This window comes from Centrocercus urophasianus, unplaced genomic scaffold (genome assembly GCF_019232065.1).
Source record: "Centrocercus urophasianus isolate 14NV4802_14NV808 unplaced genomic scaffold, USGS_Curo_1.0 seq_19, whole genome shotgun sequence".
NCBI classification, from domain to species: domain Eukaryota; kingdom Metazoa; phylum Chordata; class Aves; order Galliformes; family Phasianidae; genus Centrocercus; species Centrocercus urophasianus.
The window spans coordinates 15,230,286-15,244,119 of record NW_024884744.1 but is presented as its reverse complement, the minus strand read 5'-3'; the positions used below and the strand labels follow the sequence as shown (position 1 = coordinate 15,244,119).

The window sequence follows — 13,834 nt, the reverse complement described above, 5'->3', positions numbered from 1 at the left end:
GTTCATTTCTGCCAAAACTTACCCTGACATATAATTAGGACTCTACTTAGATTCTAGTCAGACATTAATTATCATTTATCACTCTGTATGTAATGCGATGATGACTTGAAGGCAACACAGAGTGGCAGCCAACACAACAGCTCTCACCTTGCTGTCATTTCTGCTTTTGTCAAGCAGCTGAGTGAGCTGGGAACAGTTATGTCTAAAAGGAACGCAGGCAAAACTGAAGACAGGCTGCCAGGCAGAAGGTCAGGGTTGGTGACAGTCACTCAGTCTTGCCACAGACATAGCAATGCTACATGCAAGAAGATCACTCATCATACAAGACGAGATTTAAGGAGGAGAGCACTGGGGCAGGCTTTCTGCAGCGTTCAGAAGCACCAGGAAAGGGAAACCACAGCACCTCGTGAGAAGTCCTTGGCAAGAGCCATCCCACCCTGCACAGCGGCACCTCCTGCCTTTCAGACCTCACACATCAGCATCTGACTCGAAGGGGAAATGCAAACCTCAGATATCATCACTAGAAGCGTGCTGCACCCTGACAGAAGGTACTGCCCTAAGCATCCTGCAGGGCCAGTGTTCACATGACAGTGAGCCATAGGAATCAGGCATGGTGAGAAGCGAAGGCTTACTACAGAGTTTCACCTCTGCCTTGCTATTGCTGCTGCCCCTGGGCTGTTGGCAGCACTTGCAGGGGCTTTCAGGAGATGAAAGTATAAATCACTCAAGTAAGCAATGGAGAAAATGGATCCAGCATCCCATTCCACAAGGGAATTTAGTTGGGGATGCAGAAAGAACATAATCTAACCACAAAATATCACTGGACTGGGGACTGCAGAGAAATCCAACATCCACCTATGGACAGGAGTGCTGGAAGCTTAATCTGATCCTGAATAGCGTTGGTGTGAGCCCGCACCTCATGGGTAAAGCCAATCCCACTTTCCAACCCAACTATGCAGCTAGAAATCTGAAGACAGTCCTGTGCAACCATAAAAATTGATAGGAAATTCTGTGCTTTTTCAACCAGAATCCACTTGATCTATTTAAAGCAACAGAAGATATTTCAATTCGGCTACTACTGACGTTGACTTTTGTTATTGTTATTATCATCACCATCCCACTGTAGCAACAGACACCGATGCCCCAGCTGGGTTAATATTTATGAGAAAGTCAACAGAACATCTAACAGAACAGGAAGAAGTAAACACTTCCTGTCAAGCTGTCTAAAAATAGTCGTACTATCAGCACTTACCCTTCATCAGTTTTCATTACAGTTATCTTACAGATCAAAAAAAAAAAAAAAAAAAGGAAAAATACCTGCTAAGATAAGGCCATGATAGTAGCAACTAGAAAGCATTACTCCTCACTAGTCATGATTCACTTTGCTATTTTTGCGTCCTCAAGACACGGGACAGCATTTCAGTAAAATGTACTCCGTAGTTATAGGCAGCAGGAAACACTCAGCAACCAGTCACAGGGAGAGACCAGGCGCCCATCACCACTTTGCCACCCTCTTTTTGCAGCTACTTAAACACAACAATAAGCTGCCCAGTGCTTCCGTGTATTTTTCTTCAAGAAAGGAACACATCTCCAAGAGTGAGAGGAGGACAGTGTACAAATTGGTCAGGCTTCCAGCAGATCTCAGTGTGGGACCTCACAGGCACAGCCATGTAGAGCACCACATTGTTGAACAAAACTTTGCATTTCACAAGGGAAAAAAATACAGAAAGCTAAGTTTGGTGACAGTTCCTTGCACATTCCCCTCTCTTAGGAGGAGGTGCATGCAGTCCAAAACATAATAAATGCACCCTCACCCTCTCCCAAAGAACAGCAAGAAAAGGCATAAAGGCACATTTTCATCCAGCAACAGATATTGGTAAGCAGAAGGCTCACCCTGAGAAGCCACAACTAAAAGACAAGAGATGACCTTCTTCACCCTAAATACAGCCATTTAGTCTACCTAAATACTGCTGCACTACATGAAAACATCTGAAGTTCCGCTGTTTTTCCACTTCCATTAAGCCTCCAAGCAAACAGAGAGGAAGGAGGAGGGAAAAAAAAAAAAAAAAGAGGGAAGGAAACGTGAGGGGGAAGATTTGAAGTTCTTTTAATTTCTTCAGTTTTAATTCCTGTAATTCTTGTACCACACACATAAGGACTTCTTGTTTTCAGGTTTCATCCTTTTGACTACCAACTGACCCTCTGTGCAGCTGCAGCTGTTTGATCAGGCAAACCCAGTGCTACGCCTTTCCACGAAAACCATCTTGCAGTCCCCTCCAGCACCGTGGCAGCCCCGCTCCCACTGCAGGCAGCACAAGCACAGCTTATCAGAAGTGATGCTGCCAGCACTAGAGAGCCCAGAGAGGGGCTGACTTCCACCAGCACGCTCCCAAGAACAGCAGGCCCTGCGTGCCCACACACAGCCCACTTCCCATTCCTGCAGCCACAGCAGTGAGAGCCACCTCATCCAAAAGTGGCCCAGAGGTTGTGCTGCCCAGCTTTTCCAACTCCAGCTGCAACAGTCCTTTGCTACCTCCCATCCCCAATTACACAGCTTCCCAAGCATTACAGAAACCCACATTTTTCAACCTGGATCCCTGGCCAGATTCTTTAGTATCTGGAGCTGGGGTCTTCTGAAAAACACACTGGGAAATAGTGGTAGGAAAGAGAAACCCCACAAGCATCAGAGCTCCAGGAACATGCAGGCCTGTTCTAGCACACTGCAGTATCCATTGGCACAGATATCTCTGCTCATCCTTCCAAAATCCTTGCATGTCATGTCACTCCATGGAAACAGAAGGCAGCCAAGGCAGCTACCTATTTACTTAATTGGTTTAAGTCTCTTTAAAATAGGCTTGATACAGATGTGTTGAGACATTGCACTGTATGCCACTACATATGTAATCATCTGTATATACTGCGTGTGCAATGAACAGGGAGCCACTGATACAGAAACATGTTAAGTGAGCAGACATGGCAGAGGTATTCTTGAAAGAGGAGTCACTACCTATTATTTGAATCATCTTTTATCTAAGGAACAGGCATTCAAATAGCAATTATCTACACAAAAGCATTTGTTTAACGTAAAGCCTTATACTAAAGCTGGGAGGGAGGCATGTTTCCAAACCCAAAGACATTACATTGACAGTATGGAGGTGAGGGAGTATTGCTGACACTAACAGAGCTGTGCAGAGATGAGAGAAACAGGGAGGTGGCTGTGCTGGATCCTGCAAGCAGAGCTCCTGGAAGCAGCGGATTTTGAGACGGCACGGGTGGTGAGCACAGATAGGTGCCTGCCAGACAAGGACACACTGTGCCCTGCATACAGAGGGGCACACATGCAGGCACAGAGACAAGTGGGAGAAAGGCACAAAGAGCAGTGAGCACCGAGGGCTGGAAAGAGCGAGGGGGCAGAGAAGCAGGGAGTGGGAAGATGCAAGAATAGGGAAATCAAGAGAGAGGCAGTGACTGAGTACAACACAGTAGGCCAGGGTACTGTTCCTACATAAAAACCAGCCCATTTTTTTTTCCTGTTCTAAAGTGAACAGGCTTGAAACATGAAATTGGAGCTTGCAAAATGCAATAAATAATTTTCAAAGAGTACAGAAACACCTGAACAGCCAGGCACAGAAATAAGTGGCAGGAAATTTCTGAGAGATACACCTGTAGAAAAGTTGCCACCTACCTAGACTGCAACTTTTTGTATATATTAGGGAATTCCTAACATTACTGTTAAATCACAGTTTGTTATTTGACTAGGAAAGAGGATAAACTAAGTTTCTGCTCGTGTATTTTTTTATTTTCAGTCCAGTGAATTCTCCTAACTAACCTCAAATACAGTTCTCATTAACTCTGAGAGAGCTACAAGGATAAATCCACACAGCAACTCTGCTTATGAAATATCAAGTATTGATCCTAACACAAGCCATCTGATCTGATGACACAGTGTCCACCACACAATGACATAACTCAAACAGAAAAACATGTTACTCATGTATAACATTATAATGCTATAACATGATGGAAAGTACACCAATAATAGCAAGGTGGCAAAAGCCTTTGGCTGCAGCAATGGATACAGAAACAAAGTAAGAACATTTGCTTACCTCTGGAATGCCTCAGGTAAGCAGGGATCTCCAGCAAGATCCCCCTGTCTCCACTGTCAGCCCTTCAGTGAGGTCTGAGAAGGGGTGGATCCTGGCCCTACCACTGCCAGTCACTCAGGTACATTCCATGCACCTGAACTCCCCTGGGTTGGCCCTGCCTGCCCGCCAGGTGCTCAATCACTGCTTCAAGCTGTGACTTTGCATTTCCGCTACACTCATGTAAAAGGCAACCAATGGCTAAGATGAGCTGTGAGCTCTGAAACAGGTGGATGCATTTTAGTAACTTATTTTCAAATAATAACTGTTTTGATATTTCACTTTGCTTTGTTATTGCAATTGCTAGTGGAAGTACACGTGAATGGAAGAAAAAAAGTGTGCCTATATACTGACAACGGAGGCATGATAGCTCAGCACATCTTAGTATGCACTGCATAGTATGTGAATACAAAAGATACAGACCACATCATATTCTGGAATAAATATCAGTCTGCTCATTGCTAGCTTTAATAGTTACTCATAACTGCCTTTCTCCCTGCGCATGGAATCACCATGCTAGGGGTGGGACCCAGGACTGTTTTCCCAAGTTCCTCGACTGTCAGCATGGCTCTGCTCTGTGGCACCTTCCTGTATCTGCTGAGCATGGCTTAGAATTTTGAAGGCAAGAAACAGCTCCTTCCTAAGGATGGCCAAACTCTGTTCCCTAAACCCCTTTTAAGACCTGAGACTACTCTGTAAATAAGAACAGATTAAAAAAAAAGACACACGTGCACAAAGAGAAACGAAGGTCTATACAGATATTGCTACAAACACCATGTGTTATGTATGGCCTGTGAAACAGGATGGAGGCATTCCTAACAACAGCCACCAAGGCCAACATGTGCCGTGGCACTCGCACAGCAGTGTGGAAAGCTTCCCCCCATGACAGACTCAAGGGACAAGCTGTTAGATCCATCAGCACGCCCCAGGCAGAGTTCAGCCTATCCCTTTCACTCTGAAAGACGCAAATTGGGAATACTTCCTCCTGTGCCTGCTCAGAGCACACAGAGGAGTGCTGCATTTGCTTCCAAAGGGCAGAGAAGTGGAAGGCTGTCCCCCTGCCCTCCCTTAACCTCTTCCTACGCTCCACACAGTGCCTGGGCGCAAGCAGTGCAGGATGTGTGCCCAGCACATAACGGACAGCAGCCCACTAACCCAGACTGGGGGGTAGCTTACGTTCTAGCAAACAAAAAACAGAGAAGTAAAGCTCACGGAGGAACTTGTATAAAAGCAGACATGTTTCACACACAGTGAAAGGGTTTTGGGTATCACTTAGATAAAATAAACAAGGAAACGTCCTACCTCTGCCACTGTGCTTGCCACACGGTGAGCCTTTAACTCAGATCTATGCTTACAGATCACAAGCATTCATCAGTCAGTGGACAGACATCAGCTTACTCAACAACAAAAGCAGGTTCATCCAGCAGAAAATGTACATGGTAAACAATGCATTTAAATGTCAATTTAAAAAAAAAAAAATTATATTAACCAGAACTGAAAATAACATGTTATTTCTTCCTATGTTAAACATGTCTAGTCATTCCAGTTTCAGAGACAGACGTTTCTGTACCATCCTTGTTCATAAGTAATAGCACAAAAGGAAGGGCTTTTTCTCTCCTCTGGTGTACACAGCCCCACTGCACCCATTAAATTTCATTATATCTACATCATTTAATTTAGGTCAACATGTCAAAGTAACCAAGAATCATGTTTGCTTTAAGTCGGCTGAAGTTACTCTCACAACTGAAGAGCAAGCAAGCTGATTTCAGAGTCAGCAATGGATCTCCTTGTTCTTCCTCCACACAACATAAGCGCAGAAGCAGAGAGCCATGCTTGGAATTAAGAAAGTCGGTGTCTCGTTGACAGCTCACTAAGTTTCTGTACAGCACATAAACCAACTGCACAACAACCCCAGTGGGAAGGAAATAGAGTAAAGTACTCATTAATGGTGAATGAATTGGTAATTCAACATGCGATAGTGTTGTTCTTTTTCCTTCCTAGTTTCTGAGCCCTTCTGCAGAGAAGTGACTCTTGCCAGCTTGTATCATCAGCAGAGAAATAAATAAACAAAGGTGCCGGAGGTAACAAGCAGTCTACTAAACTGCACTTAAGCCATGTGTTTAGTTTGTCATTATGTATCAGTGGCAGAGGGGGGAAAATAACCTTGTGTTGTGAGCCCAATCTAAAATAGCAAAGAGAGTGGAGAGGTAAAAATAAACAGCCTGAAGCTCTGAAGGAGGCAGGCTCTGGAAGGCCTCACCGGCACACGTCACCTTTCAGCACTCCTATTGCAGCATTGCTCTCTGCTCCCAGAGGAACACGCTCACAAAGGGAGGCAGCTCTTGGCTTCCTACTGGTCAGAGGAGAGGGAAAGCTGCCCCTACAGCAATGAGAGCAGAGGGCAGGCTGAGGAGCAGCCCTTGGCTGGGGAGCCCACCACAGGAATGGGTGCCAGGACAGCTGGGTGAGGCTCACTGCCCATTCACTGTGCGAGCCTGGGCACTGATCTCTGTGTTTGCTTCCCTTATCAACAAGACAGGGATGAAGTCAGTGCTCACTAACATAAGAATACACAGTTGGTATAAAATAGATCAAAAAAACTCATCTCACTTCAGAAAAGTACTGCTAACCTTTGTGAAACTGGCAATGCTAAAGTGGAAAGCATTACAGACAGTTAGTAAGCCTTTGTTGTTTATGTAATAACCACATGTCACTACTTCAGAGCCTTCTGACCTTGTGCTAGGAAAGTCACAAACATGTTTTGACTTCTGGAAGTGACACAGGCACTGCTGAACAGCAGCTGGAAGCTACAGTCCAAACATGGCCACTTTCCCCCAAGGCAGCACCAGGCTTTGTTCCTCTGGTTCTACTCCTTCCTACTTCCATCCCTCTCCAAACCCCTTATCTGAGCACGTAAGCAGAGAAAAGAAGCTACTGTGGCTTCTATTCGCTGAGATCATTTAGAGTTACTCAAGCTGACTCACTTCCCATGAATCTAAAACGTGTTAGTCAAGTGACGGCTTCAAGACAGCAGTGAAACACGTAGGTTTAGACCACAGTGCCCAGGTTTTGCTACCTTCTGATGACTGACTGAGGATTCCACGATCAGGGTTTATTTGCACAAGTTATTCACCAACCTGATGGATCTTTCTTGCAGCTCTCTTCATTTCTTTCCTCCGTTTGATTGTCTTTTTCAGCCTCTCCTTCCCTACAAAGTCTTTCCTCTTTTCCCCCATTTTTTCCAGTGAGAAGAACACTTGATAAACTCTTTCTAGACGAGTTTCTTCCGTCTTCTCTCTCCACTCTCTCCAAGGCTTTCTTCCCTTATCTCCCTTTCCTCATTTCTGCATCAACATGATCCTCACTGCAAGCCTCAGACGCAGTTCCTAGAATTACGCAGAAGAATCAGGCCTCTTTGTCTGCCTGCAGAGGAGGGAGTTCAGCAGCTGCAAAATGTGCAAACAGCGCATTCTTGTCTGTGCCCTTTGCTCGGCTCACTCTTACATCTGGGCTCCAGAGCCGGCTGAAAAGGATCAGATCCCTGTCAGCTCCACACCGCTCTGAGTGTCCTTGGGACACCCCAGCTGGGGAGCAGCTACAGAATTAGTCATCGGGCACTCCAAAACTAAAAAAAATATATACTAGTAAAGGAAACTACTTATAAGTAATGGTTTGTCTTTGAAGAAGTAAAGTATGCTGCAAAGGATATTAAAGATAAATTTTGGAATACAGATGTGTAAGCAAGTTTCTAAACAAGTTGTTTAAAACTTCAGTGTTGCACTACATTCACGGAAGGCTGCAAACACTCCGAATACACCTGATAAGCTGCCCACACTGAGCAGACCTTGACACCTCAAGTGCACAGAAACCTAAAAGCAAAACCTTCACTGGAAGGAGATTGCAGATAACATTTCCTTACGCCCATGAAATGAATAAGCCCTCTCCTCAAGCACCAAAATGGGCATGAAACTCTCACTCTATGCATGCGCTTCCAGGATTATTCCACAAGGCTATCATCCCAGCATTAACCAAGGAAAAAGGGAAAACATGAACAAGTCAATACATTAAGAAGTCTACAGAGAAATAGATCAATAGATGGCCTGTGAGGACTGGGCATGTACACGTATGTACAAACACACACGGCCTATTTTATCTGTAACAACACGGTACATTCACTGCCTGTATAAATGCCTTGCTTCAGTTTGTGCTGGACAAACAGTAGACATCAGACTATCCTCAGAAGAAAGGGCCCTTTCACAGCCCAGTTCCCAAAGTACTTCTGTCCTTGGAACGGCTCAGTTAACACTGTACCTTCTAAACAAATCATGATCTTACTGTGAGGGCTATTTCATGTGTTAGCCTGATTCTGAGCATGGAAGTCTGTCCTACCCTGGCTGCATAACAAGTAAAGGATGCACAACCAAACCCAACAGTACATGTGGCCAGGTTCACCCTCAGCCCCTGCTCCCATGTTCTGTCTTTCAGGGCACTGAAGAAGTTCCACTCTTACACACCACAACACCAAGTGATAAAGGCATCTTCCCTCCTCCCACCTCCTTCCCCTGATTGCTTGGACACTCCTATCTACAAACAGAATTCTGAGCTGAATATTTGCAACTGTTTTTTCCACACCAAGCAAATAAATATATTATTAAAAAAATATACATAAATAAATAAAATAAATAAATAAAAGGAAGGGAAAGCACACAGATGAAAAAGCAATACTTTTGAAGGCAGTAAAAAGGTAGAAGATGCAACTCACAGCTCTACCCTGAGACACTGCATGCAGCAGGCATTTGAGCTCTCATCAGATTGCTGGAACCCGCCTGCCCCTGATGCAAACCCTGCTGGCAGAGGCCCAGCTGTCAGTCCCCCCAGGACAGGCACAAGGGCCATGCCAGAAGGCCTCCTCCTCCACCATCCCACCTCCCCCAATTCCCAGCAGCCATTTATTCACACACCCTGCCTCCTGCCATCAGGATGCTCCAAGCCAGGCTCAGAGTACACGAGGTACTGCTGCACCCTGAGCAAGGAATAGGGAGCACCAACATGCCTTGTGCAATGCACCAGGCTTTTTCCTACTAGGAGTAGTACTTCTGGTGCAAGAATCCAGTAAAAGTTCAGCCAGAACACCCAAGACCTGTGGAGCTTTGCTCCAACAGCCACACAGCAACCGTTGCTGCAGCATCTGTCCCAGCACTGTCAGGAAGGTGCAGTGGCCAACTCTGCTGGTCCTGAGTGAGCTCACGCAGCTAGAAGGGACTTATCTCTGAAGATAACAGCTTTGTACCCTGAGTCCCCCCAAAAAAACACCAAAAAAAAAAAAAAAAAAAAAAAAAACCAACAAACAAACCAATGAACCCATATCAATCCTCTCCTCAAGGGACTCAGACCACTGTATTCAGATCTGCCTCACCCATTTCATCATTTTTCTCGTATCCTTGCAGCAGAGATGTGGCAGAACAGAAAGTATTCCTAACAGAACTTCATCCCAAATCCCTCAAACTGCAGCTAGAAAACCCAGCAGTTCAGCTGGAACATGGATTCAAACACATGCTCCAAGGTTGACAACTCAGCACAGTGCCTAGGCAGAGCCCAGCCCTACTGGGATGGTTCCTCCACAGTGCTTTATCAGCGTTAGATGTTTTATTTGACCAGGGGCCGAATCCTAATCCCGAGGTGCCCTATGACTGCCCGAACACCTTGGGATACTGATGAGTTAATGGCAAAACAAATGGTGTCGGAGAGCAGTAAGCCCCTACCAAGTTTTCACAAGTCTGAAGCATGGAAAAGCCTTACATAGACAGTCGGAGATGCCTGCAAAAGCACTGCAGGCCCAGTGATGTAAAGAAAAAAAACTTGAACTTGGTGTGCAGACATGCAGGACATACAATTTTGGCAAAGCTCTGTAGAGCAGTGGGCAATACCCGCTGAGTTACGTGAACAGGGAATCAGCTCTCACTTTCACAGAGGGAGATATAAAGCTTTGTGTTTAGGCACTGCATGCCAGCAACTTTGATGAGTGATGACATTTCACTTACAACTTTCTCTCTTTCCACCTTTTAGGCTACTTACTGAGCTGTCTGGCCTGAAAAATTAGAAAAGGAAAATATTTGAGTTACGCAAATCACAGACATCGTGATGTGCTTGATCATCTGGGGACTGGTCTCTCAGAACACGTCTCTTTAAGAAAGTCCAAAGGGACCTTAACACAAGAACGGCTGATAGACGCCTAACAAACGGCTGATAATTCACAAAGGCTGAGCACGCGTGCCCGCGAACCCGAGCGATTTACCGTCCAGCTGGGCTCCGAGAGCCAACACCGGAGAACCTCAGCGGCCGCCGGTGCCGCTTCGCCAATGGAGCCGCAGCCTCGCGCAGAGCGGGGTGGCCGCACGAGGCCGGGCGCCGTGCAGCGCCGCGTGCCAGCCGGAGCCACCGCAGCTCGGCGGCCGTGCTGCAGGCTGCGAGTCCCCAGAAGCCACACGAGTGACAGCAAATGACTGGGAGCTCTCGCTCCCCTTATCTCCGCTGCACGCGAGGCTCACTTTAGCAGAGAGCTTTTCGCGTTTCGCTTCCAGTATCCATTCAAAAGAGAAGAGAGCGCGCAAACGAGCGGCGGGCTAAAGGCTGAGGCTACGAGCCGAGGCTGCCTGCTGAGCAGCGCTGCCCGCGAGGGCTTCGGCGGGGCCGTGCCGGGATCCATCCCGGCGCCCCCCAGGCCCCCTCCCCATCCCGCCGGGGCTGTCCTGCCCTGCCCGTCCCGGCCGCGCCCCTCGCACCTGGCCGCCGCCCGCCGCCCCTCCCCGCCGCCCGCACTCACCCGCTGCTGAAGGCGGCCGCTGGCGGTGGCGGCGGCCGTGGCCGCGCTGTGCCGCAGCTCCGCCGCCTGTCCCGGCCGCAGCAGGCTCCGCGTGAAGCGCCGCGTCCGCTCGCCGGCCATGGGCGCCGGCACCCCGCGCTGCTGCCGCCGCTCCCCGCCCGGGCCGAGGCGCCGTCAGGAAGCGGAACTGGGGTGCCCCGCTCCCTCCCGAGCTCTCCTCCCCGCTCGCCCGCCCGAGGCGCGCTCCCCCCGAGCGCCGCGGGGCGGCCTCCCCCGGCCCTCCCCGGCCAGCGTGTTCCGCGCGGAGCGGCCCCGCACGGCCCCCGGGAGCAGTGAGGGGCGGCGGCGGCTCCCGGAGCCCCGGCCGGGCTGACTGACTCCTCGACACGCAACTGTGGTGCCGAGAGCCCCGCTGGAATTCCTTCTGACGGGGTGCTTCAGCTTTCCTCGTGATGAAGAATTATTAGATAGAGAGGCCAAGGAGACACTGGAGAGTGACCACCTCGTGGGGTCCATCAGTCCGCACCGGACCGGTCTGACGCAGACCCTGAGTAACCCCAGGTATAATCCCTGAATAGGCACTGATGGAGCTCAGGTGGGAGCAGGGCTGTGGCTGCACACCGTTGCTGGCACCGGGTCTCCCATCAGCACAGCGCAGAAGGATGTGGCCCTGCAGCATAGGACTTTTGTGTTTTTGCTTGGTGACAAACCTTTCTTCCCGTTGTTACAACACTGAGTTTTGAAAGACTTAAGACTTTACTCATCTTCTCTTTGAAACAATTTAAAAGCAAACAGGAACTGTGTTGCCTTTTTCCACTCTTTCTATCTGTAACCTAGCTGACGTGAAGCCAAGAGAAATGCAGCAGTGTGCTGCCCTTTGGCCACCCTGTCTCAATCCCCGTGTCCTGAAGCCACCCAGCAAAGTACTGATGGCACTATGGCATTCACAGCTGAGGCCAGGGCTTCCCCAGTGAGGGGAATCATCTGAAGTGCAGCAAGTGCCCCCGTAATGGCTTACAGCAAGTAAAGCTACCAGTCTAGATGTTCATACTGTTGGTGTTGCCTTCAAATATTTTAGAGATGATGCTTGTTCGAAAGCTGAAGTTCAGCTCTGTAAAGAAGCAGTATAGGATTGGATTTTTCTTTCTTCTTCTATTGAGAAATATTTGTCACAAAAAGTGACTCAAAGATGAAGAAAGGAGACTCATTCACTTTGCAAATGGTCCAGGTCAGGCTCAGTACAGGAAGCTGCAGCCTGATGTTGCAAAGAAGAAAAAGAAGAGCAGTCGTGGTGACTCCAAGGAAGCATTCTGCCTCAACACAAAGATGAACTTTGCAACACGCTTCACTGCAATTTGTTGCAGACAGCAAAGGAAACACACATTGCATGTGTGAAAAAGAATCATCGTGAATGTTAACCATGGCTTTCATTCAGCACGCACACTTGGAAAATGATTTTACGAAAATGAGAATGGAGGCCCAGGGGCTTGCAGCTGTTTTGGCTTTGGGCAGAGCACTTTGCTGCTGCTCAGCTGTGGTCTACCCTGCAAAAAGGCAGTTGGATTAAACACAACACATATCTTTGATTATCATCCCCTTAAACATTCTGTGACAGTATGGAGCTTTGTCATAGATGAGCTGAGTCTGCTTCTGAAGCTGTCCTGCACAGCACAAAGCACAGGTACCCAGGATTTTGCAGGAATTTAACTGTTCACCAAATTATTTATTATGCCAGATGAATTCTTCTGCTTTGTCCCATAGTTCCTCTGTGATTCAGAAGTTTTTTAATTCTCAGGTTTCAATCAGTTGTTACACAGGAGCCTTTCCACTTGACTCCAGGCATCCCCTAGCATGGTGCTGGCAGGGCCATCAGCCCTGGTTGCTTAAATATGAATATGCACAGGATCACAAGAATGAGGCAACTACCAGAAATGTACAAACAAACTGCTAAGAAAAAGCCACAGCAGTATTTATTGCACATCCTGTTAATCACCACCCCCTGAGAAACCTGTCAGCTCCTAAACATGTAATTAGCATTATTAAAGTAGCAAGAAGGGCAGAGTCACATCTCTGGCTGAGCAGAAAGTCTTGTGCTGGAGATCTGAAGCTACACAAACATGTTCTTAAAATACAAGTTGGAGCCAACACCTACAACTGCTTACAACCAACCCTAAGAGTTGAATGACTGCAATTGTATCCTTGATGGAGAACAATTTCAGCATTACACATAATGGCTGGCTGTACTTTTTTGGATGGAGTTTCCCACTTAGAACCACTTTGGGTCTTGAACATTTCCTCAATGATGATGAATGTTTGGAACAATTTTATTTCAAAACCATTACTAATAGCACGCCAAGTCCTCAATGAGCAGTTGCATTAAGCAGTAACACTACTGAAGTTTTGTCTCTTTTAGCAACAGCACAAAAACAATTTTCCCCTCACAGCTGCATGTGAGCTAAAATGGAACAATAGTTCCACTTTCTCACAAGTACAACCATCCCCTCCCCCGTGCTCATTTCCCGTGGGCACAGAGCAAAACAAAAAACACAGCAAAACTCCCTAGGTCTGCTTGATGTACACAGGCACCAACGCAGACATTTTCTCCATTGACAGAACACCTTTCTCCACCTCCCGCCTCTCCCATCACTGTTTACAGCCTTGGTGCTGCCTCCTGGTCAGCCTCCTGACTGCAAAGCTGGCTGGATCTGGCCGCTGTGGGTTTCGCTATCAGAGCTGCAAAGAAGCAATGATACTATATAATCCACACTGAGTTTCATACGGTCTTATAATTTCTTCCTGTCCACATGAGGTGAAATGGATTCTCCTGTTCAGTGGCATCCTGGAGCCATTAATTCATTAATTCTAAGAA

At 47.3% G+C, this 13,834-nt stretch overlaps 1 protein-coding gene across 1 annotated transcript in view; it reads right to left on the bottom strand.

Moving 5' to 3' along the window:
• Nucleotides 1–11,085, bottom strand: part of DOCK10 (dedicator of cytokinesis 10) — a 136,465-nt gene extending 125,380 nt beyond the window's left edge. The window contains exon 1 of the mRNA XM_042820431.1: nt 10,966–11,085. Coding sequence (XP_042676365.1) covers nt 10,966–11,085 — 120 coding nt within the window. The remainder of the gene's footprint in view (nt 1–10,965) is intronic.
• Nucleotides 11,086–13,834: the final 2,749 nt, after the last annotated feature.